Raw genomic sequence first — 23,443 nt, 5'->3', positions numbered from 1 at the left:
GCTGGGCTGAGCCCATACTCTTCAGCACCCCCTACAATGCCTCTCTGAGATAATTGGCCCCTCATGCCTGCTTTGTAGAGGCCTCCAGGAATGGTTGCTAACTCCTCCTCATCCTTATTTGTTACACAACCCATTACTAATCTTCTGAGAAGCTTTCTCCAACTAACAAACACCATTTACTACCCAGAAAGTTAACTCATGCCTCAACTTTCCTGCCCACCACCCACTGACTTGCGTGACCAGGCAGCCCCAGGCTCCAGCAGGAGATGCTTGCAGGGAGTTTACTGATCCAGGGCATTAAGGGGGTCTTGGCCGGGCTGGTTCCCTCCCAGCAGAGGAGACATTTGATCCCTGTCTGGGGCATGAGCTGTCCAACACTGGGCAGAGGTGTCAGGGTCAGACTGCAGTCCAAGGAGACCCGCGAGGTTATTACTGGGTGGCTGGTGCATGTGCGGGCCGCAGTATGAAGAAATTTCGACTGGGTGAGACTGGGGCAGGCTTAACTCCAAATCTTACCGTTTACTGCAACTACCATCTCATTGCAAAAAAGAAAAGCACTTTGCCCTGGCCGGTTTGGCTCAGTGGATAGAGCGCCAGCCTGCAGACTGGTGGGTCTCGGGGTTCGGGGCACATGCCTGTGTTGTGGGCTCGATCCCCAATAGGGATTGTGGACGTAGATGATCAATGACTCTCTCATCATTGATGTTTCTCTCTGTCTCTCCCCTTCCCTCCCACTCTCTCTAAAAAAATAAATAAAGCCCTGACCGGTTTGGCTCAGTGGATAGAGCGTCGGCCTGCGGACTGAAGGGTCCTGGGTTCGATTCCGGTCAAGGGCATGTACCTGGGTTGCGGACATATCCCCAGTAGGGGGTGTGTAGGAGGCAGCTGATCGATGTTTCTCTCTCATCGATGTTTCTAACTCTCTATCCCTCTCCCTTCCTCTCTGAAAAAAAAAAATAAATCAATAAAATATATTAAAAAAATAAATAAAAATAAGCATTTTGGGATTAGTGATCCAAGTCAGATAGCAACTCAGTGGGCTCTTGTTGGGGTCCAGCCCCAACAGGTCCAGGCGTTCCTAAAGGTGTGGACGGAGTTGGCGAAGAAGGAATGACACGGATACAGCGTTCAGATGATCAGCATAGCCAGCTTCTGGGGTTCAGGTCCAGGGGTTCCCGAAAGGTGTGGATGGAGTCAGTGAAGAAGGAATGACTCGGAGACAGCGTTCAGTCTATCAGCATAGCCAGGTTCTCTAGCCAGGTTCTCTTTTTATTGTCCTGTTACATCTGTATTTATACCATTTGATCCTATAAGCATGCCTCTATAATCACATCATGGTATGTTTTGGATAACCATCTACAGTTCCTTGTTTCATTTCCATTGTTTCTTATCTGACCTTTGCCAAAAATCCTGTCTCTACCTAGTTCTGTTGATTTTAATCTTGTCTAGGTTAATCTCTGTGTTCCATTGCAAGGGCTATTCCAAGGTCACTGCTCTAGTGATAGGCTACAAGGAAGTGACTGAAGGAGATTATCCTACCCAGTAAAGGTTATGTCCTCCCAGCCTCGCTGCTTGCCTTCCCTGGGACTGCCCTGTGTCGGTGGGGCTCCAGGGGTGTAGGCTTTGGTGCTTTCCCTGGTGGGCAGACCCCTGGGGATGTGGGCCCAACAAGCCCCAAATTTATTGCCAACAGTCTTAGTCCAAGTTCTTCATAAGTAGTACATGGTAATTCTGTAACACTAGGGGATTTACTGATTTATTCTCTTCCTTAGTCCTGTTAACCCCTAACGCCAGGGAAAAATCCCCACCTGGGGAAACCACCTTTCTCAGGGAGGTGGTTCTGGCTGTAACACATAGCGCTAAGAGGGGGAGCAAACATATTAAGAACAGTATACCAAATACGCCAGGTCCCTTGAAACATATGCTGTGCAGATGTTTCTTCCCTGCAGCGACTGTGTCACGCAGCAAGGATGGACGGGCCTCCGGCAGGCTCTGTTCCCTCTACTCAATGGTAGGCGCAAGCTAAAGAGCCCGCACCACTCTCGCCAGGGCTGTAAGTGCTTCCTACAAGCTCCCCTCCCGCCGGCCGCCAGGCCACACGGAGGACGCTGCGCTCAGCCAGGGGCGCATCCTGAGGACCCCAGCGGTGGTAGGGTCCCCTAGGGGTGAGGGCTGCCAATTGCTCACTGCCTTTCAGTTCCGGGACAGAAATCTCGCCTGAAAGGACTTGAGTCACTAACCGCAGCCTCCGGCCGGAAGTCACCTCCCCAGCGTCCTTTTCGAGCTGCAGAGCTGCAGAGCCCCGGCTCCCGGAGCCCGCGGGCGCGCGCGGACTACAACTCCCGGCATGCTCGGGGGCCACGGAGTTAACCCCTCCGGGGCCGCGGCCGCCCCGCGCCCCGCCTCCGTCCCTCACCTGGAGCCCGCAGGGTGAGTTTCGCAGAGCTGGGAAAGGACCCCCCTTTAAACTTAAGTCGTGTTTGTGTGTGTGTGTTTGTGTGTAATGTATTCCATAGAAATGATGCTGATCTTCCTGAAATGGTACAATTTGCAGTAATGAGGTTCAGACGTTTTGGGGTGTTTTTGTGGGGTTTTTTTTGCGAGTGGAAGACAACAACTACTCTGAACCACAGGGCCTAAATGGAATCACTACTGTCTTCCTCAGAATGCTACCCAAATCCTCCCCTTTCTCCCCAGTGCAAAAGTAGCCAGCAACCCCTCCCCTCTCCCGAAGGCCCCCGACCTGGACCCTTCTCCTGGGCCCCCAGCAAGGCTTGTCACCTGGCACCTGAACCAAGGACTTTGTTATCCCTCGGGTTCGGGCGAGGGAGGACCTCCCACATCCTGTTGGATTAGAGATTTTAGAATTTAGGCCCTTTGTCTCTCTGAGCCCGCCCTCCCCGCAGGGTGCCACCAGGGAATCCTGCAGATTCGGCGGGCGCCCCACCTTTGTCTGACTTGGATGACTGATGGTTTAAGGGTTTCTTCCTCGGGAGTGTGGGTGGTGGGTGTTAAACTGGTCGTTGCCCCGCCCCCACCCTAACTCCATGGCACGGAGGCAGTGGATGCGGGTCACAGTTTTCTATTACTGTCCTCTGTCGATATTGTGCACAGTTCCAGTTCTGGGCCGGGAGGGAGGAGGACAGTAATTACAAGTATTGGGGATTACTAGGCTGTTCCGGGTCAACTGCCCCCCGCACTTCCATCCGTGGTCAGAGGGGAGTGGTGAGGATGCTTGTTTTTTTTTCACCTTTTCACTGCCCCCAGACTCCACTTTAACTATGTCAGTTCCCCCGCCCTTCTGCCTCATCTTTCAAGAGTCTAAAGCTGCTAGAAAAAGGGGCTACTCTGAGTCAAGGGGCTGAGGGCCTGGAATTCCTGGATCCCCTTCTCTGCTTCACCCCTATCTCAGTGTCACTAGCAAGAATCCTGCCCTCCCTGGAAGGTTAATTCCCCCATTCTGGGCAGTCTCTGTTTTTTCTTTTCTTTTCCATGGCCCCCAAAGGGGCCATTGTTCTGGCCAGCCTTTGGGGCAGGGTAGACAGAAGGGAGGAGACGTTGGGGCAGGAGTCCTGAACCATGGGAGGCGAGGGGAGTGAGAGCAGGCCGGCAGATCTCCTCTATTTCACCCTCCCCACCGCCAACTGGCTCCCTGCCTCTGCTCCCGCCCCTTAACATCCCAGACTCCCTGGCTATTTAAACAGCGATGGGTGCCCCCATCGGCACACTGTCCTTTGGCCACCGGACATCATGCCTCCCAAGAAGGATGTTCCTGTGAAGAAACCAGCGGGACCCCCGATCTCCAAGCCGGCTCCCAAGCCAGCAGCAGGGGCTCCTCCAGCCAAGTCCAAGGCTGAGCAAGCGGCAGCTGCCCCTTCAGGCCCTGAGAAAACTTGGGAGCCCCCCATGGATCTCTCCAAAGTGGTGGTGAGTGCCGGGAAAGTGAAGAAAGAATTTGGGGCGGGGAGGGGGGGCGGTACAAGGGTGGAATACAGCCTAGGGGAATTAGGAGGTATCTAGAAGGTAGGAATCAGTGCGCACTGAAATGATATTGGGGGCTCCCCTGGGTCCATCCTTTGGAAGCATCCAGGCTTATGACTCTGCTAGTACCTCTGTTGTTCTCCCCATTAACCTGTAACACACGTGTGTGCGTACACACGTTCATACACACTGACTCCCCTGCTGGAGGCAGGGACTGTGAGATGGGGAACATCTGGGTTCCCAGGACAGTTTCAAGGTGAAGGGAGGGAGCTACTGCCTGTGTAAAGGCCCTATCTCTGAACCCCAGCAGGGAAGGCTAACGAGGACAGACTTGTTAGACAATCACAGCTGGGGGTCAGGAGTAAATTTAGCTTTTGTTCAGCCCCCAGTTATGTGAGGGATGCAGGGCTCAGGGCAGTGGAGGGAGGGGAACAGGTGGCATGGGATTAACCCTGTTCCTAGGAAACCCTCCCCCCTGATAATTCCTCCTCTTGGGATTCTCCCAAAGTCCAGATCTGGGAATGGGACTGAGGTGGCTGGGCTCTCAGCCTGGTCCCTTTGAGCCCCTCCCCAGAGGTAGCTGGCAGTTGGTTGGGAGGAGTGATACCGAGGAATCGAATGAGCCCTGTGCGCCCTCCTCACCTGCTCTTTTCTCCCACAGATCCAGTTTAACAAGGACCAGCTGGAGGGTGAGGAGCAGTTGGTCCCCTGAGCCCACTGTCTAGGCCCAAGCCCCTGGTCAGATTCTCTTTCTATTCCCCTATTCCAGTCCTGACCTTGAAACCTCCCACACTAGTCCCCTGTTCTGCCCAGCTCTAACACACAGTTTCTGAACTTCCTCTCTGTCCGGGGGTGATGGGACCCTGGTCAACACCGATATCTCTTTATACTTCAGAGTTCAAGGAGGCCTTTGAGTTGTTTGACCGAGTAGGGGATGGCAAGATCCTGTACAGCCAGTGTGGAGACTTGATGAGGGCCCTGGGCCAGAACCCCACCAACGCCGAGGTCCTCAAGATTCTGGGGAACCCCAAGAGTGATGGTGAGGGGACCACTGGAACAGTGGGGCTTTTCAATTTGGTGGTGGAACAGAGGAACGTTGGTAAGGTGACAAAAGATGCTGAGGTGGGTCTCGTGACTTCAAAAACTGTCCACGCAGGGGCCGAGAAACGTCCTGAATGTTGAACAGGAGCAAAGCCTTCATGGGTGGGATGGGAGCTGGGTCCTAGGTGACACCGCAGTGACCTCTCCCTCACCTCTCCACCTTCAGAGCTGAAGTCGCGGCGCGTGGACTTCGAGACCTTCCTGCCCATGCTCCAGGCAGTGTCCAAGAACCGGGACCAAGGCACCTATGAAGACTACCTGGAGGGGCTCCGGGTGTTTGACAAAGAAGGGAACGGCAAAGTCATGGGAGCAGAGCTCAGACATGTCCTCACCACCCTGGGTGAGGCTCAGACAGAACGGTGGGTTGTGGGTTGGAGAGAAGAGTGGACCGAAAGAAAGGTTGCCCAGTAGGAGGAGCCAGGGAGGGATTACTGTCCTGTAGGTCATGGGCAGGAGACTGAGAAGGTCAGAGCCCTGGGGGCGGAATCTGACGGCTTCTCCCTGCAGAGGCTAAAGTGAGAAGGGGCACAGATGCCTCCCAAAGGGCAGGGGAAGGGAAGAGGTGGGAGATTTGAGGTTCCCTTTTGGAAGAGATGCTGGCACTTGTGATCTGGTGCTCTCTCTGAGTGTCACTGTCGAAGCTTGCACCTGGTGCTAACGCAGGTGAAATGCAAAGCGAGATGCAGGGACACATTCAAGGCGTGACCGTTAACACAAGGAGAGGATTCCTTTGGCTTCTCTTGCCGCGGGCAAATCTCCAGGGTGGGAGGAGGGGAGGTACAACACAGGATAGGCCGGCCTGGTTGGGCAGGGAGGGAAGGCAGCGGCTAAAACGTTGTGTCTGGGGCTCAGGAGAGAAGATGACTGAAGAGGAGGTGGAGACCGTTCTAGCAGGACATGAGGACAGCAATGGCTGCATCAACTATGAAGGTGAGGGGGCAGAGGAGCAGAAGGCACGGGGGAGGAGGGGCGGCAGGAGGCTCCCGGTCCGCGGTGTGGGCACCCTGGGGCCGGGGTTACCTAGGGTCAGACGACCATCCTCCGGCCCGCTCTGAAGCCCCTCTCGCTTCCTTGCAGCCTTCCTGAAGCACATCCTCAGCGTGTGAGCCCGGCAGGTAGGGCCCTCCTACTCGCCTGGCAGACTAGTCTCCTTCCGGCCCCTCCGCCTGGGCACAAAAGCTGGGCAGTGCGTTTTCCTGTTCTACCTATGCGTGCTGGGGTTTGGCAACTTTTCACCTTTTTCCACAGACGGCGCGGGGTCGGACCCTGGGCCTCCCGCAGGCGGAAGCATGTTCCTACCACTAGGAGGCCACCTATTGTTTCAAAATAAAGAGACGGTTCCTCCCCTGGCCTCCGACTGCTGCTTTCTTCAGGGGTGGGGGTGGGAGGGAGGGAAGCGAGGGCTCTCCTCTCCCCGGTCCGTTCTCCTCCGTCTTCCCGCTGCTCCAAAGGGCAGGTTCCTCGCGCCCCTCCCCACACCATCCACGGGCGCGGTCTCCGTGCCCCAGGTGAGGCTCCGGAGAAAAGAGCAGCGGAGGGCCCCGCCCATCTCATTACTAATGCAGCAGGTCATCTGCATAAGCCCAGGCCAGGAATCCTATTGGCTGGGCCCGCTGAGGGTGACGTCATCGGGACGTTCGAAGACTAGGGCTGGGCCGGCCGCCGGAGCCATTACTGCAGGAACAGGTCCCGCAGAGCTCGGCAGCCAAGATGGTGGGGCCCGGGCCTGGGGGGGAGAGCGGGGTTGGGGGCGAGAGGCGGGAAGTTGGGGGTAGGGGCGAAGGGTCCCCGAGGGCCTGGAAGATTGGCGGCAGGGTTGGGAAGTCTGGGGAGTTGTCCTGCTGGGAAGCGAACGAGTCCCCGGCGCGGGCCCGGAGTTGGTGGTTGTGGGGGACGGGGCTGGAAGCTCGGGGTGTGGAGCTCAGCTGCTGACCGCCCCCCTCTTCTCCGCGCAGTGCGACTTCACCGAGGACCAGACCGCAGGTATGTGACGCGCCCCCTGAGGTCGCGCTCGGGGACTCCTCTAGCACCTGACCCCGCCTGTCTCTTCCGCGCCTCCAGGGGCGCCTCCTCCTGGAGCCTCCATCTTCTGTCTCCCTCTCTTCCTCCCTCTCCTTCCATCCAGATCTGAGCCCCCGCTCTGGGTGAGTGAGGGTGTGGGCATGAGACAGCTTGGCCGCCCGCTGCGGGGCGGGGAGGGGTCTGCGCTGCCTGTGCGCCTCCGACCCGTAATCAGCTTCCGCCTCTTCTCTCCTGACAATCCCCCTCCCCCGCCGCTTGGACTTGTGCGGACTAACACCGGGGACCCGCTCTTCTGTAAAGTGGGGGCCGGGGAGTTGGCGGAGGTCACTTTCGCCGAACGGCGAGGTGGGGAGTGGCCGGAGGCTGCCCCGGCCGGCCGCTGCTCCCGCTTCCTTATAAGGACCGGCCCAGCCGGGCGGCGGCGCATTCCTGCGGGTCCTGGCGGCGGCCGGGCCGCGGGGTGGGGCGTGTGTGTGTAAATGTGCGGCTCCTGCCCGGGGAGCAGGGCTGTGCCCTCCGTGGGACACCCGAGTCGGGAGTCGGACTCTGGGTCCGTCCCTCTTAGGGACTTGGCGCACAGAGGGATCTATCGGGTTTCCATGATTAAAGTTGAATGGGAACGGGCACCATGAGGGTTGGTTTAGCCCCCGTGTGCCCAGGGCTGATGTGTATCTGGATCCTCAGAGTTCAAGGAGGCCTTCCAGCTGTTTGACCGAACAGGGGATGGCAAGATCCTGTACAGCCAGTGCGGGGACGTGATGCGGGCCCTGGGCCAGAACCCCACCAACGCCGAGGTGCTCAAGGTCCTGGGGAACCCCAAGAGCGATGGTGAGGGTCAAGAACAGCCCCTCGGGGTGGGGGTGGGCCCAGTTCTTCAGCTCAGCGCTCCCTTTGCCTGGGTAGGTTCCAAACTCAAGCAGGTCTTGTCTCAACTAGCAAATCCCATGGATTTCTTCTGCTTGGAGTGGGAGCAGTCTGTTCGGCTGTGACCCTGTGACCCCCTTGGTTCTGAGGACTTGTGTGACTTTCCTCCTGACTTCTTTATGGCAGAGATGAACGTGAAGGTGCTGGACTTTGAGCACTTCCTGCCCATGCTGCAGACCGTGGCCAAGAACAAGGACCAGGGCACCTATGAGGACTACGTCGAAGGCCTGAGGGTGTTTGACAAGGAGGGGAACGGCACTGTCATGGGCGCCGAGATTCGGCATGTTCTCGTCACACTGGGTGAGGCTCTACCCTTTCTCCTTGAGCCCAGGCGCCACCTGATAGACACTTCACCTGTCAGCAGCTCCCACAATGCTCTTTCCCTCTGCAGGTGAGAAGATGACAGAGGAAGAAGTAGAGATGCTGGTGGCAGGGCACGAGGACAGCAATGGTTGTATCAACTATGAAGGTGAGGGACAAACTGGAGGAAGCAGCCATACGGGGCAGGTCAAGTACAGTTTGGTGCTGTCCCTGTCCCTGGACTTGGGCTCCAAAAAGTGTCAGGCAAGAGGCAGGGCCCTGCCCAGCCCAGGAGCGGGAGGCCAGGGTGTATGACAGGAAAGGAAGGGGCCATGTGGTGTGAAGGGTGGGGAAGGAATGGGAAGTAAAATAAATGGAATGTCTATGTCCCCACTGCCTGACCCCCTCACCCCATGTGTGTGTCTTGTCTTCACCATTAATGTCTCTTCCTTCCTGCAGCATTTGTGAGGCATATCCTGTCGGGGTGACGGGCCCGTGGGGCGGGTACGGCTCCTCCCAGCCTCTCCTTCTATAGTTGACCCCTCCAGTGTTTTTCTTCCCCACTTGCTCTCTGGCCCCTGCCCTACCCCTACTACCATCTGACTTCTGGCATGTTTCTGCATGGAGCTGACTGGGGAGGGGAGGGTCCTCAAAGAGGAAGACAGCCTGGGGGTGTGGTACCTCCTCTCCTAGAATGGGCTCTGAAGTTTCACTTCTGGGGCCTTAGGTGCTGGTGCCTGGGAACCCTGACACCTGTCCCGTCTTGCTTTAGGGTGATCCTTTGGCCCTGGAGCAGCGGTGGTTGGCATAGAGGGGTGGGTTGCCTGCCCCATTGTTCTGCTGTAGCTGAACAGTTCTTCCCCTTCCTTCTGCTGGGCAGCTTGGAGGTACCCTAACCCAAAACTCTGTCTTCTCCTCCTGCCAGTGGCTGACAGTAGCTTTAGGTGTAGTTAAGAACTTTTCCGCCTCTGCTGTGTTCTTGCTGCTCAGGGTGGGGTGGGAACTAACAGCTGGTGGGAGGGGAGCTGGGGGCCTAGAGAACTGGTCAGACTCAAGGTGACTCCTGCAAACTGACCCCAAGGTTGGTTGCGGCAGGTACGTCCCTTCCTTCGTAGTCTTAATGGTCTCCTGGCCCCTGGTGGTCCCCTCCCCTGGGCCCTGCCCCCTCGTTTACACTTTCTCCTTTCCACAGAGCTCGTCAGAATGGTGTTGAATGGCTGAAGACATTCCCAGTGTGCCCAGAGCCTTGTGCCTTCCCCTGTGTGAGACTGTATTAGCCCTGAAGGCTTCCCAAGTTCTCTTGTCACAGCACTTTTCCCAGCTTGTATCTCTTGGATGATGTTTGCCATCAGCATTCACCAAATAAACTTGTTTTCTGTGCCCTAAGTGCGGTTCTGTTTTCCTTCCTGAGCAGGGTGAAGGGAGAGATAATCCAGGATCAATGGACCAGGGGCTGGGGAAGGGCTTGTAGGAGCCCTTTGCCTCACTGAAGAAATGCTGACCGCATTCATTGCTGCTACAAAGGCCACCCCTTGGGGGATGCGGGAAGCCATAAATCTCTAGGACCAAGGCTGGCCAGCCTCGTTCCAGGCCACATCAGGCTGAGTCCTCGCCTAGCACTCTAGCTCCTTAAATCCAACGCTGACCCTCCCAAGCACCGCAGACCTCTGGTGGGGGAAACGTGGAGACTGTTTATTGGAGCTAAAGCGAGGGCACATTGGCACTGCCAGAGCCTGTCACCCAGCAGGGCTAGGGGCCAATAGCAACAGGAGGAGGTGAGATGCCTGCCTTCTCCCTGCCTAATAAGGGAAGAAATGAAGCCACTACTTCTGAAAGGGTAAATAAACAAAAGCTCCCGGTTGAGGGTGTCCTTCCAAGCCTTAAACAGCTATTTTTGGGGCAGGTGAGCGCCTCTGCCCAGCTCCTGCATCCGTGCACAGCCCTGACAGCTGAGCTGCCTTTGGCTGTGGGGAGGGGCCAGCGTCGGGGCCTGGTGCCTCTCTGGCCTAAGTGAACGCCCAGGGAAGAACTCGATAATGATGCCCCAGCCCGACCCGCTACCTGACAGCCACAGGTCAGAGAACACAGAAGGCATCCACAAGATAAAACTGAAAGCAAATTAATTTATAAAAAAGAAAAAGAAAGAAAAAAAGAGAAAATTTACAGAAAACTTTTGAACAGAAGGAAGGTGCCAAGACGCAGAGGAGAAACATGGGGACATGAGGAACGAAGGGCCTGGTGGGCGGGACAGGGGCTGATGGGGAGCCTGGAGTCACGTTTGCCTGCACATCGAGGGTGAAGAGGGCGAGCTGGTATGTGAGGCACTGGAATCTGGGGAGCTGAGCTGCAAGCTGGGGGTCAGCACTAACCTAGGTTGGGCACCCCTACCCCACTGTCTCCAAATCCCAGGGAAACCCTAGCTACCAGTCAAGGTTCTGATGGTCTTGCTGGAGGAGGGAAGAGGTTATGGGAATGATCCACTGAGTCATAAGAAAGAGGTGCTTAAGTGCTTTTTGAAAATTTCAGATTTTTAAAACTTTCCATCTTCTAGCTGCCCTCTCCATGTCTTCTAGGAGCCCACTGAGAAAGCCCAGGAAGGAAGAAGAGCCCTGAGCCCTGTCTTCCTCTGTTATCTACCACAGGAATCTCCAAAAATAGGTTTCCCCACCAAATACACATACGCTGACATCAACTACATTGGCGACTTAAAAACACAAAAAACTGACATTCAGAGGGAAACGGGTCATTGGCTGAGCTGGGGTGGCCTAAAACAGCAACACTGAGGAAGCAGCAGGAGAGATTAGTAGGAATAAACAGGGGGAGCGGGAGGGGTTTCTGAGTTGACTTAGTTACTACTGAGGGGCTGGAGGAGACAGGTTCTGCACCCTATTTTATCCCCAGAGCTCTCTCCAGAATGTTAATTACCCTTTTCTAAAATGGTCACCTCCCTCCTCCAAAAAATGTAAAAGTTGGATTTTTTTTTTTAGTGGGTGGAGGGAGCTCCAATGCAGCTTAAAAAAAAAAAATCTATTTCCTTTAAAAGGGCTTAATTTTTTCCATCCATAAAAAATGCAGTCGTTTTGAGGGGGTGTACCCTTTAGAAGTGATTAATTAGAACCTTGTATAAATACCTTCCCCCAGTCCTTCCTTTGAGGGCACATCCCCATCCTATCCTTCCTCCCAGACATTAGGAAGATCCTTTAAACAGAAGTCCTTGAATAATCCCATATAAAAATGCAAGCCCCTGGCAGGGGCTTTGGTGGGGGCTTTGGAGGGGGCAGGAAGTGCTTTCCTTACGTAGTGATGAGCTCTCCAGCTGGGGAAGAGTCCCAGTGGTGGGGGGAGGGCTCTTCCTGGAACCTTGATCTTCATGGGGGTGAGGGAGAGAGATGTCTGGCTGGCTCCTCACTGTGGAGGTGGCACAGGGGTGACTGTGCCTGGGCTCGGGGCTGTGGGGTCTGGAGGCAGGGGGGTGCCTGGGTCTGTGGAGAAAGGGAAGATGAATCAGCTAGGGTGAACAGGAGAGAGGGCACCACGGACAAACAGAACGGGGCACGGCGTGCAATGGGTGGGTAGATGAATGAGGTACCCACAATATACAACTTCCTTTCCCAACAACCTCTCCTACCTCACACTGGGAAAAGTGAAGACCTGAAATCATCCTCCTGCCCCCAAGGGAACTCTAAATGGGGCATCTGAGCATGATGGGGACAAGCAAAGGGGGTGCCAATCATCATGCAATCAGGTAGCTGCCTTTCAAGTTTACAGCTGAGATGCTCTGTGCCACAGGACTCCTCCATGACCCACCAGTGAAAGGCCCCAACGTCATCCCTGGTGGCAGCTGCCCGGCTGGGGGATGGTGAGGACAGCCAGAGAGGCCCTTCCTCCTGGATTCTAATTTCACCAGAGTGCTCAAATAGTACCTGAGCCCTTCCCCCTTGCCCTCCTCTCCCCATGTGGAACCCTCTCCCGCACCCTTCTCCCCTCCAGGACCCTTCTCACCTGGCAGTGGGCTGGCACTGGGCAGGAGGTTGCCCTGAACAGCTGCCACAATGGCAGGGCTCTGGGCTGCGGCGGATCCGAGCCCCGGCCCGAGAGGCAAGGAAGATGGCATGGTGGTGGTCGCCGGCAGGTTAGGATGTAGAGGGTTCGCCATGGACACAGGCAGGTTAGGTGGGGGGAGAGTGCCCGGGGCGAACGGGAGATGGTGGTGATGCCCATGCAGGTTAGGAGGAGGGGGAAGGTTAATACTGATGGAGTCGGCTAGACTACCAAATGGGATGATGGATGGAGCAGGAGGAGGAGGAGGCGGCATGCCAAAAGGCAAACCCAAAGGAGCATTACCCGCCACGCCTGGGTGCCCGCTGCCTGGCACTGCCCCTGGCATCATTGAGGGAGGAGTTTGTTGGTTGGGGAACGGTGAGGGGCCTGGGAATAGAGAAGAGATCCAGATGATTAGAGACAGAAAATCTCACTTATCAACTCACTTTTATAGGGAGGGTAATCTAGCCACTCCCAGGCACCACCTTCCCTTTTTCTGACACTGGAATTAGTGGTAAATCCTTGGAGCAGCATTCCAAAGATCCGGGTTTGGGGAAAGACCCCTGCTGGCTTGGGGATATGGCAGAGGTGGGCCCAGCCAGAGAAACAGGCCAATTCTATCTCCAATCCTATCACGTATCCCCTCTGAGGGGACCTGGAACGCTCACCTGGATCGCTCTGGTCAGCAAGAGGTCAAGAGCCCATCACTTACCATGGGGTCCAGGGGGTGGTACCCCTGGTGGGACTGCCCCAGGTTGGGGGGCTCCGGCTGGTTGTTGCTGCTGTGGCCCTGCAGTTGACCCTGTCTGCCCAATCTGTTCAGAGGGGCCCAAGCTTCCAGGAGGGACCCCACTGCTAGCAGGAGCAGGGGCCACAGAAGCCGGAGCCATCGCCAAGCCATGGACTGTGGGTGGCCCAGCAGCGCCTGTAGGTGGGATAGGCTGGGAGCCTGGGGGCAGGGCTGGAGGTGGCTGCTGCTGCTGCTGGTGCATTTGCTGGAAGTGCTGCTGCCGAGCCCTCATCTCCGCATACTTCAGCTGCTCCATGTGGAAGGCTTGCCTGTCGGCCAGGAGCTGCTGCCTCTGATACTCCAGCTGCCAGTGCCAATTGAGTACTGTCACCCGTGTTCAGGAGATCCCAGAGCAAACACCTTCCCCCTGCTTTATTTTCTGACAAACCCAGCCCCTCATTCTGGTGGTTCCCCACACGAGTCTAAATCAGTGCGTGAGCATCCCCTTCCCCTCCCCCATCTTCTGGCCGCCCACACAGCTTCTCATGGCAATGGTGCTAGTCTGGGGGCTAGCCCTTGCTGATTTCAGCTACAAAGCTTTGCACTTGTCATTAATCTGGAAAACCTTTCCAGTCCTCCTGTCAATTCATGTTCTTTTCTTCCTTAAAAATTGGCTAAAAACTCATCATTCTTAGGGAGCCATCTCAGATCAATTCACTAGCCTCTGAGCTTTTGGCCTTTATTCTGTTATCACCTCAGGACTTATATACTTGATTTGAAATCTCTTACTTTGAATTTGTCAGGTACTTTAAGCATTAACTGTTTTTTGATGTCTCCATACCGTATATATTTGATGTCTCTAATTGAATTGTAAATTCTCTGAGGACAGGGGCCCTGTATTCTCTTTCTTTCTTTTCTTTTTTAAATATATTTTTATTTATTTCAGAGAGAAAGGGAGAGGGAAAGAGAGATAGAAACATCAATGATGAAAGAGAATCATTGATTGGCTGCCTCCTGAACAACCCCCAATGGGAATTGAGCCAGCAACCGAGGCATGTGCCCTTGACTAGAATTGAACCCAGGACCGTTCAGTCCACAGGTCTGAATCCACAGGTCTCTATCCAATGAGCCAAACCAGCTAGGGCTCATCTCTTTCTTTTTACAACTTCTCAAAGACAAAGTGGTCCATAGCTTATCTATCCCATCCCCTTTTCAAGTTCATCTCCCGGATCTGAAGCCTCTACCCTCTCATCATGCTTTAAATTTGTTCACCCCCTCAATATACACTTATTGAGAGTTTACTATGGGCCAAGCCCTGTTCAAGGACCTGGAGATGCTGATCAAAAATTAACTAGGATCTCTGCCCCACGGAGGAGCTGACATTGCGTGGCACCTCAGTTCCAGCCTCACCTGTGGGCCACTTGTCCTTAACTACCTGGAGCTGGCTCCCCCTGCCCTGGCTTGGGCTGTTCCACTCTTGCTTTGGAGCCCTGTCCATCTCAGGCTTTCTGCTCTGCTGCTACCCTCTCCCCACTGCCCTGTCCTCAACTGAAGCACAGCTCAGCATCAAGGTGGGCCCCGGCTCTGCTGAACCCCTAGGGAGCATTACTCACTGCTTCTCGCTCCCGGTCCATGATCGTCTCCAGCTCCTCAAAGTGCCGGAGTTTGATCTCCAGCTTTTTCATCTGGGTCTCCACTAGCAGGGCCACCAGAGATTTGATCTTCCTCTCCTCAACAGCAGCTAAGTGCTGGGGAAGGAGGGGTGGAAGGCATGTCAGCGGGAAGACATTCCGGGGCAGAGAAAGGTGGCAGGTTTTAAGAAACAACTTGCGGTATTCACAGCCCAGAGAGCAAAACAGGCTTGATGTTTTTAAAAGAACATGAAGAAAAATCAAGTGTGGCAAAGGATAAGACAAAGTCAAATAATCTATACACATAAAAATCTAAGTGACCGTTCGACTATTTGACCAGTAGCTATGACGTGCAATGACCACGAGGGGCAGATGCTCAACATACAGGCATGGAAACATGGAACAGCCTGATGAATCTCAGAGGGAAAGGGGGAAGAAATTAAACGAAGAGCTTATATGCCTCCTAGAGATCCGGTGCACAGATTCATGTACCGGTGGGGTCCGTCAGCCTGGGTTGCAGGGATGGGGCCGAAACTGGCAGTCTGACATCCCCCGAGAGGTCCCAGATTGTGAGAGGGCACAGGCCAGGCCGAGGGACCCCACCGGTGCACAAGTCTGTGCATAGGGCCTCTAGTCAAATAATCAAAGCTTAAGAAACTTAGAACAGTGATGACCAACCCACCCTCTTAGGATCAAAAGAAAAAGGAAATGGCCAGCATTATTCAAGGGATGAGTAAGGATTTCCTCCAGGCGAAGTGAGATCAGAGAAGGGGCATCTCCCCCTTGGGGTTTTCTGGGTCTCTGGCCCTCACCTTGGCCTTCACAGCGGCGGCGGCCAGCGCAGCAGCAGCAGCGGTGGAGAGATTGCCCTCACCGATGTCCCTCTCCACCTTGGTCTTCCTTTCCCCCTCTGACTCCACCACTTCCTTCAGCACTTCCTCCTGCCCCTCCTTTGGCTCCTTCTCCTTCTCAGGGTCAACTGGGCCAGGAACAGGGCTGTTAGTCCTTCGGCCTCCCTTCACTCTCCTGGACTTAACCACCCTGCCGGGAGGCTCACCTATGGGGTCCCCATCACTCTTCTCTGACTCCTTCTCACTGTCGCCTTCTTTCCCTTTCTCTTCATCTTTCTTGGGAGCCTCGCTAGTCTTCTCTTTTGCTTCTTCCTCCACAGCCCCAACTCCTTCTCGGGGTTCCTGAAGTCCCAGGGAAAGAAAAGTAGAGGATATCAGGGTGACTGGTTCTCACACAGGATCTGGACTAGGAAATGAATTCACACCTCTTACTTGGGAGGTAGTTTGGCTCCAGGAGAAGCCTAGCCACCTCCTGCCTGAGCTGGACTAAGCCAGCTCCCCATCACTATGCTGCCACCCCACCCCCAGCCCCCCAATCCCCCCAGCCCAGGTCAATCCAGCTATACCTTGGGCTCCTTCTTCTCCTCTGTGGCCTGGCCCTCTGCCCGTGCCTCGTCAGTCCCGCTCTCCTCTGGGCCCGTGGGAAGAGGAAATGGGAAGTGGCTGATACAGAGTCTGTCTCTACAGCACTTTTCCCACAGCCCCCTTTCCTAGCCAAAATCTTAGTGAGAGGGTTAATAGGGAGCCAGAGACCCTAAGGTAAAGTCCTGGGGAAAATAAAACCCCCACCAATCTCCCATTTGTCTTGTGCTCTGAGGCCAACCGAGGCAGGGATGGCAAAGGGAAGCCAGGTGGAAGGGGAGAAATCTCGGAACCTGTCAGCCTTACCAATCCGCTCAGGCTCATCAGAGGTGGTTCCGGCAATACCACTACTTTCCAGACCGAAGGCTGGGTCCGCCTTGCCTGTCACTTTGGCTGCTTCCTCCACTTTCCGAACATGGGCCTCCACCAAGGCTGTGGGTACCTCTTCCTTCATTTTAGAGAACTCCTCTGCAAGTTTCAGAGAGGATGAGGATGGGAGTGGGGGCAGGGAGGCAGTTCTGGCCACCCCGGTGAAATCCCCTCTCTCCATCCAGACCAACATGGAGCCAGACAGGTGCCTGAGCTGATGCCAGCAGAAGACAAGGCCATTAAGGCAGCCAAACTTGAGAGGGTCTCAAGGTCTGAGTAACTAGTCCTTCAAACGCAAACTAAGCCCGGCTGGTGTGGCTCAGTGGTTGAGCGTCAACTTATAAACCAGGAGGCCAGGGTTCAATTCCTGGTCAGGGTACATGCCTGGTTGTGGGCTCAATCCCTAGCTGAGGGCGTGAAGGAGGCAGCCGATCAATGATTCTCTCTGATCATTGATGATTCTCTCTCTCGCTCCCCCTCACCTTTTCTCTCTAAAATCAATAAAAATATATTTAAACAAACGAACAAACAAAAAAACGCAAACTAAGAAGGCCAGGAACCCCCACATTACCTAGAGCCGACTTTGCAGCAGCAGAGGCGACTCGAGGATCGACGACGGAGGCCAGGAAGGCGACAGTGCTCATGACGGGGTTGCCCGACTGACTGAAAGGGATGGGCTGGTAGGCCAGGGGGCCCAGAGAGGCCTCCGAGTCCTCCAGGTACGGGTCTTCAATGGGAAGACGAAGAAAATGCAAGATGCACTCGTCCTGCGTGCGGCTTCCCACATGCTCAGACACTTTGTTCCAGTCGTCTTTGTACATTTCCAGAGCCTGGTGGTGGTGGTGGAGGAGACACAGCTTCGCTAACTTAGCCACTTCCCTTGAAGATCAATTCCCCCCATCTTACTAAGGCGAGCTGGCTTCAAAGCTCTCTCTGTCTTTGGTATTTGTGTGCTCTGTTGGGTCCAAAAGGAACTTGCAAGTAGCACTAAGAACGGATATGGCGTTAAGGAAATGGCCCAAATCTCTGGCCTGGAGCTGTTGCCTAGGGCAGGTGCGACAGGCATCGGGAAGGAGAGAGCCTGAGGGCAAGATCACGCTGCCCAGCTCACGAGTGCGCAGGCACCTGGCCACTTCCGTCACGCAGGCCTCTCTTTTCCTCGCCCCAATTACCTCCAGGAGAAGAAGAGTCTCCTGCTCCGTCCACTCTCGCGTGGCACTGGCCGCAGCTTTGCTCTGCAGGGTAAAGACAGGCGGGTCAGCCAGAGGGGCCTTGACCTCTGAGGAGTGAGGGCGCTCAGGCCCTGAGTCACCCCACACCTCCATACCTTGGAGGGCACGTTCTTCTTTGTGTACATGTCTGTGCGTAGCCCAAAGTTCTGCATGTCTGTTGGTTTCTCTTTGCCTTTGTCAGGGAAGTTGAGCATTTGTTGGGAAGCAGAGGTCTGCTATTTGTGGAGGGAAAGAAAGAGGTGAGTACAAATGACCACCAGGAGCCAGGGGCAGAGAGAGAAAGATAGAGACAGAAAGAGAGAAAGAGAGAGCGAGATAGAAACAGACAGAAGGAGCTTTCTTCCCAAAGTCAGGGACACCCCTGGGCGGGCTTCCTCCCTCACGGCTGTAGCTCCTCTGTTCTCATCTCTCCTTCCCGGGCAGGGGCCCCCAAACAAAGGGGGCAAATAAAAAGCCCAGCAGGGTCTACACCCCACCTACCAGCTCTGGCTTGCCCTTAGCGGTCTCTGGCACCAGGTCATCCAGCTCTTTGCCCTTGCGCCCAGCCTTGGTATCAGCATCAACCTGGCGGCCCTGGGGGACAGAGCTTGACGTCATGGAGGCTGGGCAGGGAACACCAGGCCAAGGCCCTAGAGGCCTCAAGACCAAGTCCTGGGTGGGCCGCAGCTCTGGGGCCTTCATGCCATTGCTCCATGTTCCCTTAATGGTTAATTAGGTCTGCAGTTGGCATGATATCCACTTGTATTCACATATGTCTTTACAAATTTCCTTAGGAGCTGGACAATTAGGTTCTAGTTCTAGATTTAGTACTCAGTGACCTTGGGCAAGCCACATAACCTTTCTCCTCTTAATTTTTGTAATGTGTGAAATGGAAGTGGAAAAATGGAAGTGATAATAATTATGAGTCAAAAATGAAAAAATGTTGGAAACATGACAAAGCTAAAAAATTTCATGCAACTGAATTTCAAGCCATTTTTCTCTATCTGCTCCATCCCCTACATTAGTCTCTGCTCTTCGAGGACAAGGAGCATCTCTTCTCCCTCAGCAAGTCCTTGTAATCTCAGGGACAGAGGCTGAGAGAGGTTGCTAAACACCTGGGGCTGATTCCTGTCGCCCTGTGCATCCCATGGAAAAGGAAGAAGCCTCAAAACACTTCTGAACCATTACCCTAAAAAACCAGAAAAAGAAAAGTCCAAAGAAGCCCAATTTTACTCCCCCCGCACCCTACAGCCCCTCATCCTACCTGTGGGGTCTTGGGTTGCAGAGGCACCAGCCCTGAGGGCGTGTCCGCTAAGACATGGAAGTGAGAGGTGGGTGGAGGTCCCATTGGGGTTGGTCGACTCTCAGCATCCACCTGGTAGTTTATAAGACCCCACTGCTCTAGGAAGGCGTGGACCCTAGGAGGAGACAGAAACAGGGTCACAGGCAACCAGAAAGCTGCATGAGAGCCGAGGACAGAGGTGGCCTAAAGCTCCCTCTCCTGCCCTGTCTTCTGCGCATTCTCCTCCCTGGGAAATCTCTCCTCCCACCACGTAAATGCCAAGTCTACAGCTCCAGTTAGGACTCTCTTCATATTCATCCACCTGCTCCACATCTCCTCCTGGACAGCCAATAAAATCGAAACAGGACATTCTCCTTTCCTCCACGCTGATGGGGTACCACTGCCATTCCCTCAAGTCACTCGCACCCCGAACCTGACCCTCACCTTTTCCTAGAGGTGTTCCTTCCTGCTCACTCCCCTATGTTCCTTGCTGGCATCTCTGTTTCTGCCAAGAGACATCTGTGGGCAGACATCCTGACATACCCCTTCCTCTCAGCTGCAAAACCCACCTCATGATGGCACAGACATCGCCTGCCAGGTTCCTGCGGCAGGCGGTAGAGGTGAGATACTCCTGGGGGTTCAGCCGGTAAGTGTCAATCATGAAGTTTCGGTAGGCCAGGTAGCTTAGGAGAGATGAACAATGAGGCAGAAAAATAAATGTCTGTTGACGGCTGAAGGGGAGGAGAAGTGATAAAGGAGCAAATAACTCCTCCTATATGACAAAGGCAAAAAAGAGCTCACAGTTTGACTCAATAAACAATGTGGGTCTACTATGTGCCTGACACCAGGGGTTCAAACACTGCTGACATTTTCCTTGATGGGTTTTTGTTTTTTTAAAAAATATATATTTTATTGATTTTTCACAGAGAGGAAGGGAGAGGGATAGAGAGTTGGAAACATCAATGAGAGAGAAACACTGATCAGCTGCCTCCCGCACACCTCCCACTAGGGATGTGCCCGCAACCAAGGTACATGCCCTTAGTCGGAATCGAACCTGGGACCTTTCAGTCCACAGGCCGACACTCTATCTACTGAGCCAAACCAGCTAGGGCTCCTTGATGGGGTTTTTAAAGTAAATTATATCCTTGGCTGTACTTGAAGGTGATTCACCCAACTTTTAAATAAGGAATCAAAAGGTAAAAAAAAGAAGCCCTTATTTCCAAATGCATATGTTAGAGGGAGGTCCAAATCCATGTATCCTACTCGTCAGCAAAGAATATGTTTTGAATGTGGAAAAGCTCAAATCCCAGTTCTACCATGATAGCCTTGGGCATGACACTTAAATTTTTGCCTCTCAGTTTCCCCATCTATAAAGTGGAGTGTCTGTTGAAGCTTAGAAAGGTCTGTAAAGGTCTAGTACAGTTTGAAAAATGATAGCTGTTGTATATAGTATAGTCATAGTGTAAAGTTTGAGACCATGACCCAGACTAAAGGATTCAGATCTCGGTTTTACTACTTACTAGCTGTGTGACCTTAAGCACTAACTTAACCCCTCTATACCTCAGTTTCCTAATTAGTGAACTGGAGATGATAATAACCTTCCCCTAAAGCTGATGTGGAGATTAAATTAGCCAATGTCTGTAGGACTGTGCCTGGGAGACAGTAAGCTCTCAATAAAGGTAGGCAATTATCATCATTTACTATTTTATGCCAAAAGTGCAAAGTGTAAGTTAGGAAACATGATTTCAAATACTGCTTTGCCACTAAAAAAATAGCTTTGTGTCCTTCCTTTGCTAGTCACATCATCTTGAAAGGCCTCCAGGTTATTAGTTTTTAATGTGGTGAGAACTATACAGCTTATAAGCTTTCTTCCAGATCTAAAAATCTATGATTCTCTCTTCCTGGTGATTTTGGTTTCTCTCCAGATAAAAAAATAATACATAAAACATAAAACTATAAAAAAAAAAAAAAAAAGGTCCTGGCTGGTTTGGCTCAGTGGATAGAGCGTCAGCCTGTGGACTGAAGGGTCCCAGTTCAATTCCGGTCAAGGGCACATGCCTGGGTTGCCGGCTCGGACCCCAATAAGGGGTGTGCGGGAGGCAGCCGATCAGTGATTCTCTCTCATCATTGATGTTTCTATCTCTCACTCCCTCTCTGAAATCAATAAAAATATATTTAAAAAAATAATAATAAAAATAAATAAATAAATAAAAAGGACTGCAAAGTGTGGAACAGTTCTAGTTCCAACCCTGAGGGCAAATCATGTTGATCATGTCACCTGGCCACTACTTCCTTTCCCCTGGAGAGCGAGGCTTCCTCACACACACTGCTTTCCCAGAAGAGGAGAGAAGCAGACCAGGCTACAGGAAAAGTAGCATCGCAGGAAGGGAAGGGAAGACGGCCCCCGAGAGGGGAGGCTGAGGAACAGATGGGAAGCAAGCCCTGGTTCTCAGGGAACCTGGGCTCAGCACTCAGGCTCACCATCTCATCATGACATTGATCCTGGAGCATCTCTAACCAGAGAAGATTGCCAAGCCTCATCCAAAGCCAAGCAAGTTTGGCCAGAGGCAACACCTTGAAGGAAATGAAGACTTCTGAGCCCCAAGCCCACACTTGACCTAACACTTCTCTCCAGAAAGCCCTCTCCATCCCGTAATTCACAGACGTGGGTCTTAGTAGTTTTCCCTCTCGTTTATCTATCAAAACCTACCCTTAGGGACCAGCCTGGTAACAGCCACTGACAGTTTAGTCAAAGCTATTCTAGGGAGATTTGCATTTTGGACAACATCAGTAATTGTGGATTGAAAGAGTCTGTACCCTGTTAAAAGAAATGGATTTGGAGCAGGTAGTTGTTTTGTACAGAAGAGCAGGCTGATATGGCCACTGGGCAAATCCTAGAGAGCGTGTTGCGTGGTCAGTGCTGGGCTGGGGCTGCCTGGGGGCAGCGATCCCTTATTTGATAAGCCTTGCACAAGCGCTTGGCTCATGGAAGAACTCAAGAAATGTTTGCTAAACAGGATGTTGCTGGATCAGGAAGAGTGAATGGGGACAGGAGTGGAGAAAGCGATTCATGAGCGGAGATGTCCTTACATTTCTGGAGTCTTGGACTTGTTCTTGCCGTTGAAGAACTCAGGGAGAGCCCGCCGCTCAATGGCATGAACACTGCAAGAGAAGCCAGTGCATTCAGAAGGCACTAGTGGAGAGATGGGAGCCCCAAAGAGAGGAAAAGCCTAGAAGGTGAGGCAGGCAAACAGCTGGAGACAGCAGGAAGGAATCAGATGCTTGGGGAGAACTTCCTCCCAGGGCTCCCCTAAAATGGAAGTGTACCCCAGTCTAGCTGACTGAGGAAGAAATAACTTATTTAGCGGCAGGAGAAGGAACAACATGTTGACCCAAGGAGGCAGGGAGAAAAGGGTTTAGTGAGAAGCTGGAGAACAATACCTATTGTAATCGAACCAGGCTGCATAGCTGGGAATGATGATGTGGTGAGTCTGCTCAGTCACATTGTCCTCATGCAGGTCCGGGTTCTTGGTCTGCTCCCCCTTGTTCCCCGTACTGTTTTCATCCTCATCCTATGAACACGGAGGCTGCTGGACACTCAGCATTCTCATCTTGCCCCCAGCAGCCCCCTGCTTCTCCCGCACCCCAGGAATGTGGGCACTGAAGATGGGTGTGGGGGTGAACAGTAATGGGCCCAGGACTGGAAAAGGGTCAGTTTTGAGCAATAGGTAGAATTAGTCTATGGGGGAAATGTCCGGGCAGGCAAAGTTCTGGGCAGAGGGAACTTTATAATCACAAATCAGAATCACATAGAGAGGTAGGGCCCCTCTAAACTGGCTCCACCTTGCCCGTGGTCTCCATGCTTTCATCCTCCTGTTCATCTGAAAGAGAGAGACAGCAAGATAGAAGGCTGAAGCCTCCAGAGGGGCCGAGAAGAGTCCTACTTTCTGAAAAGCCCCGGCAGGCGGGGAGTGACAGCTGGCCTCCCCGATCAGGCTGACTGCCCTGCCCCGATGCTCCCCGTCTTACCCAGGTCAGTCATGGTGCCTCCTTTGACCGGGGCTGACTCCGAGTCCTTCTTAGTGTTGACTGTAGGAAGAGAGTCATTTTATCAGACAGGTTCTGCCTAAACCAGGCCCTTACCTCTCTGCTGCTAAGTTCTAAAGATCTCATTTTCTCCAAAAACTTTCTCCTGATCACAAAATGTAGTAACTTCCTTCAGTCACAATCAGTCTAGGTTTTGAAACTCACTTGCCATTTTGCCCTCTTCCCAACCAAAAATTCATTTAAGTTTTTCCAAAGAGAAGCATTTTCTACTCAATGGATATTCATATATCAATTGTCTTTCAGGCCCTTATATCCATCCACCTATGTGTCTTTTAAAAAAAAATAAAAATGTCTTTATTGATTTTAGAGAG

The 23,443-nt window shown here is 53.3% G+C and overlaps 3 protein-coding genes across 17 annotated transcripts in view; 2 read left to right on the top strand and 1 right to left on the bottom strand.

Annotated features, from left to right (window-relative positions):
* The first annotated feature begins 2,287 nt into the window (after window positions 1-2,287).
* On the top strand, window positions 2,288-6,431 carry MYL6B (myosin light chain 6B). Of its 5 annotated transcripts, none has more exons than XM_081084277.1 (8): window positions 2,288-2,430; window positions 3,705-3,927; window positions 4,643-4,670; window positions 4,877-5,020; window positions 5,249-5,422; window positions 5,935-6,012; window positions 6,160-6,197; window positions 6,331-6,431. In XM_081084277.1, the coding sequence occupies exons 1-7, from the start codon at window positions 2,348-2,350 to the stop codon at window positions 6,186-6,188; spliced, it is 759 nt and encodes a 252-aa protein (XP_080940403.1). In that variant the 5' UTR covers window positions 2,288-2,347; the 3' UTR covers window positions 6,189-6,197; window positions 6,331-6,431. The 5 variants fall into 5 exon arrangements, with proteins under 5 accessions (XP_080940403.1, XP_080940401.1, XP_080940402.1 ...); XM_081084275.1 differs by having other exon boundaries at window positions 3,684-3,927; XM_081084278.1 differs by having other exon boundaries at window positions 2,428-3,225; window positions 3,684-3,927.
* Window positions 6,432-6,699: 268 nt separating this feature from the next.
* On the top strand, window positions 6,700-9,714 carry MYL6 (myosin light chain 6). Of its 4 annotated transcripts, XM_081084424.1 has the most exons (8): window positions 6,748-6,795; window positions 7,038-7,065; window positions 7,208-7,226; window positions 7,789-7,932; window positions 8,155-8,328; window positions 8,420-8,497; window positions 8,788-8,832; window positions 9,521-9,714. In XM_081084424.1, exons 4-7 carry the CDS (start codon window positions 7,863-7,865, stop codon window positions 8,814-8,816), a joined length of 351 nt encoding a protein of 116 aa, XP_080940550.1. In that variant the 5' UTR covers window positions 6,748-6,795; window positions 7,038-7,065; window positions 7,208-7,226; window positions 7,789-7,862; the 3' UTR covers window positions 8,817-8,832; window positions 9,521-9,714. The 4 variants fall into 4 exon arrangements, with proteins under 4 accessions (XP_080940547.1, XP_080940548.1, XP_080940550.1 ...); XM_081084422.1 differs by lacking the exon at window positions 7,208-7,226 and having other exon boundaries at window positions 6,703-6,795; XM_081084423.1 differs by lacking the exon at window positions 8,788-8,832 and having other exon boundaries at window positions 6,759-6,795.
* A 723-nt stretch (window positions 9,715-10,437) lies between these two features.
* SMARCC2 (SWI/SNF related BAF chromatin remodeling complex subunit C2) overlaps window positions 10,438-23,443 on the bottom strand; it is a 21,412-nt gene continuing 8,406 nt past the window's right edge. The window contains exons 12-31 of one of the 8 annotated variants that reach the window (XM_081084417.1): window positions 23,055-23,114; window positions 22,869-22,906; window positions 22,467-22,597; window positions 22,116-22,187; window positions 19,595-19,708; window positions 19,008-19,161; window positions 18,245-18,337; window positions 17,860-17,979; window positions 17,705-17,767; window positions 17,104-17,362; window positions 16,470-16,631; window positions 16,148-16,212; window positions 15,788-15,923; window positions 15,543-15,709; window positions 14,713-14,847; window positions 13,082-13,463; window positions 12,673-12,756; window positions 12,331-12,396; window positions 12,136-12,222; window positions 10,438-11,810 (exon numbers count right to left, since the gene is read on the bottom strand). In XM_081084417.1, coding sequence (XP_080940543.1) covers window positions 11,734-11,810; window positions 12,136-12,222; window positions 12,331-12,396; window positions 12,673-12,756; window positions 13,082-13,463; window positions 14,713-14,847; window positions 15,543-15,709; window positions 15,788-15,923; window positions 16,148-16,212; window positions 16,470-16,631; window positions 17,104-17,362; window positions 17,705-17,767; window positions 17,860-17,979; window positions 18,245-18,337; window positions 19,008-19,161; window positions 19,595-19,708; window positions 22,116-22,187; window positions 22,467-22,597; window positions 22,869-22,906; window positions 23,055-23,114 — 2,465 coding nt within the window. In that variant the 3' untranslated portion in view covers window positions 10,438-11,733. Of the gene's footprint in view, window positions 11,811-12,135; window positions 12,223-12,330; window positions 12,757-13,081; window positions 13,464-14,712; window positions 14,848-15,542; window positions 15,710-15,787; window positions 15,924-16,147; window positions 16,213-16,469; window positions 16,632-17,103; window positions 17,363-17,704; window positions 17,768-17,859; window positions 17,980-18,244; window positions 18,338-19,007; window positions 19,162-19,594; window positions 19,709-22,115; window positions 22,188-22,466; window positions 22,598-22,868; window positions 22,907-23,054; window positions 23,115-23,443 lie in introns of all 8 variants that reach the window. The other 7 variants (XR_013995585.1, XM_081084414.1, XM_081084418.1 and 4 more) reach the window with 7 other exon arrangements.

This window comes from Myotis nattereri, assembly GCF_964212035.1.
Source record: "Myotis nattereri genome assembly, chromosome: 2".
In the NCBI taxonomy this organism is placed as follows: domain Eukaryota; kingdom Metazoa; phylum Chordata; class Mammalia; order Chiroptera; family Vespertilionidae; genus Myotis; species Myotis nattereri.
Note: the sequence above shows the minus strand (reverse complement) of the source record. Positions and strands in the feature narration are given on the sequence as shown.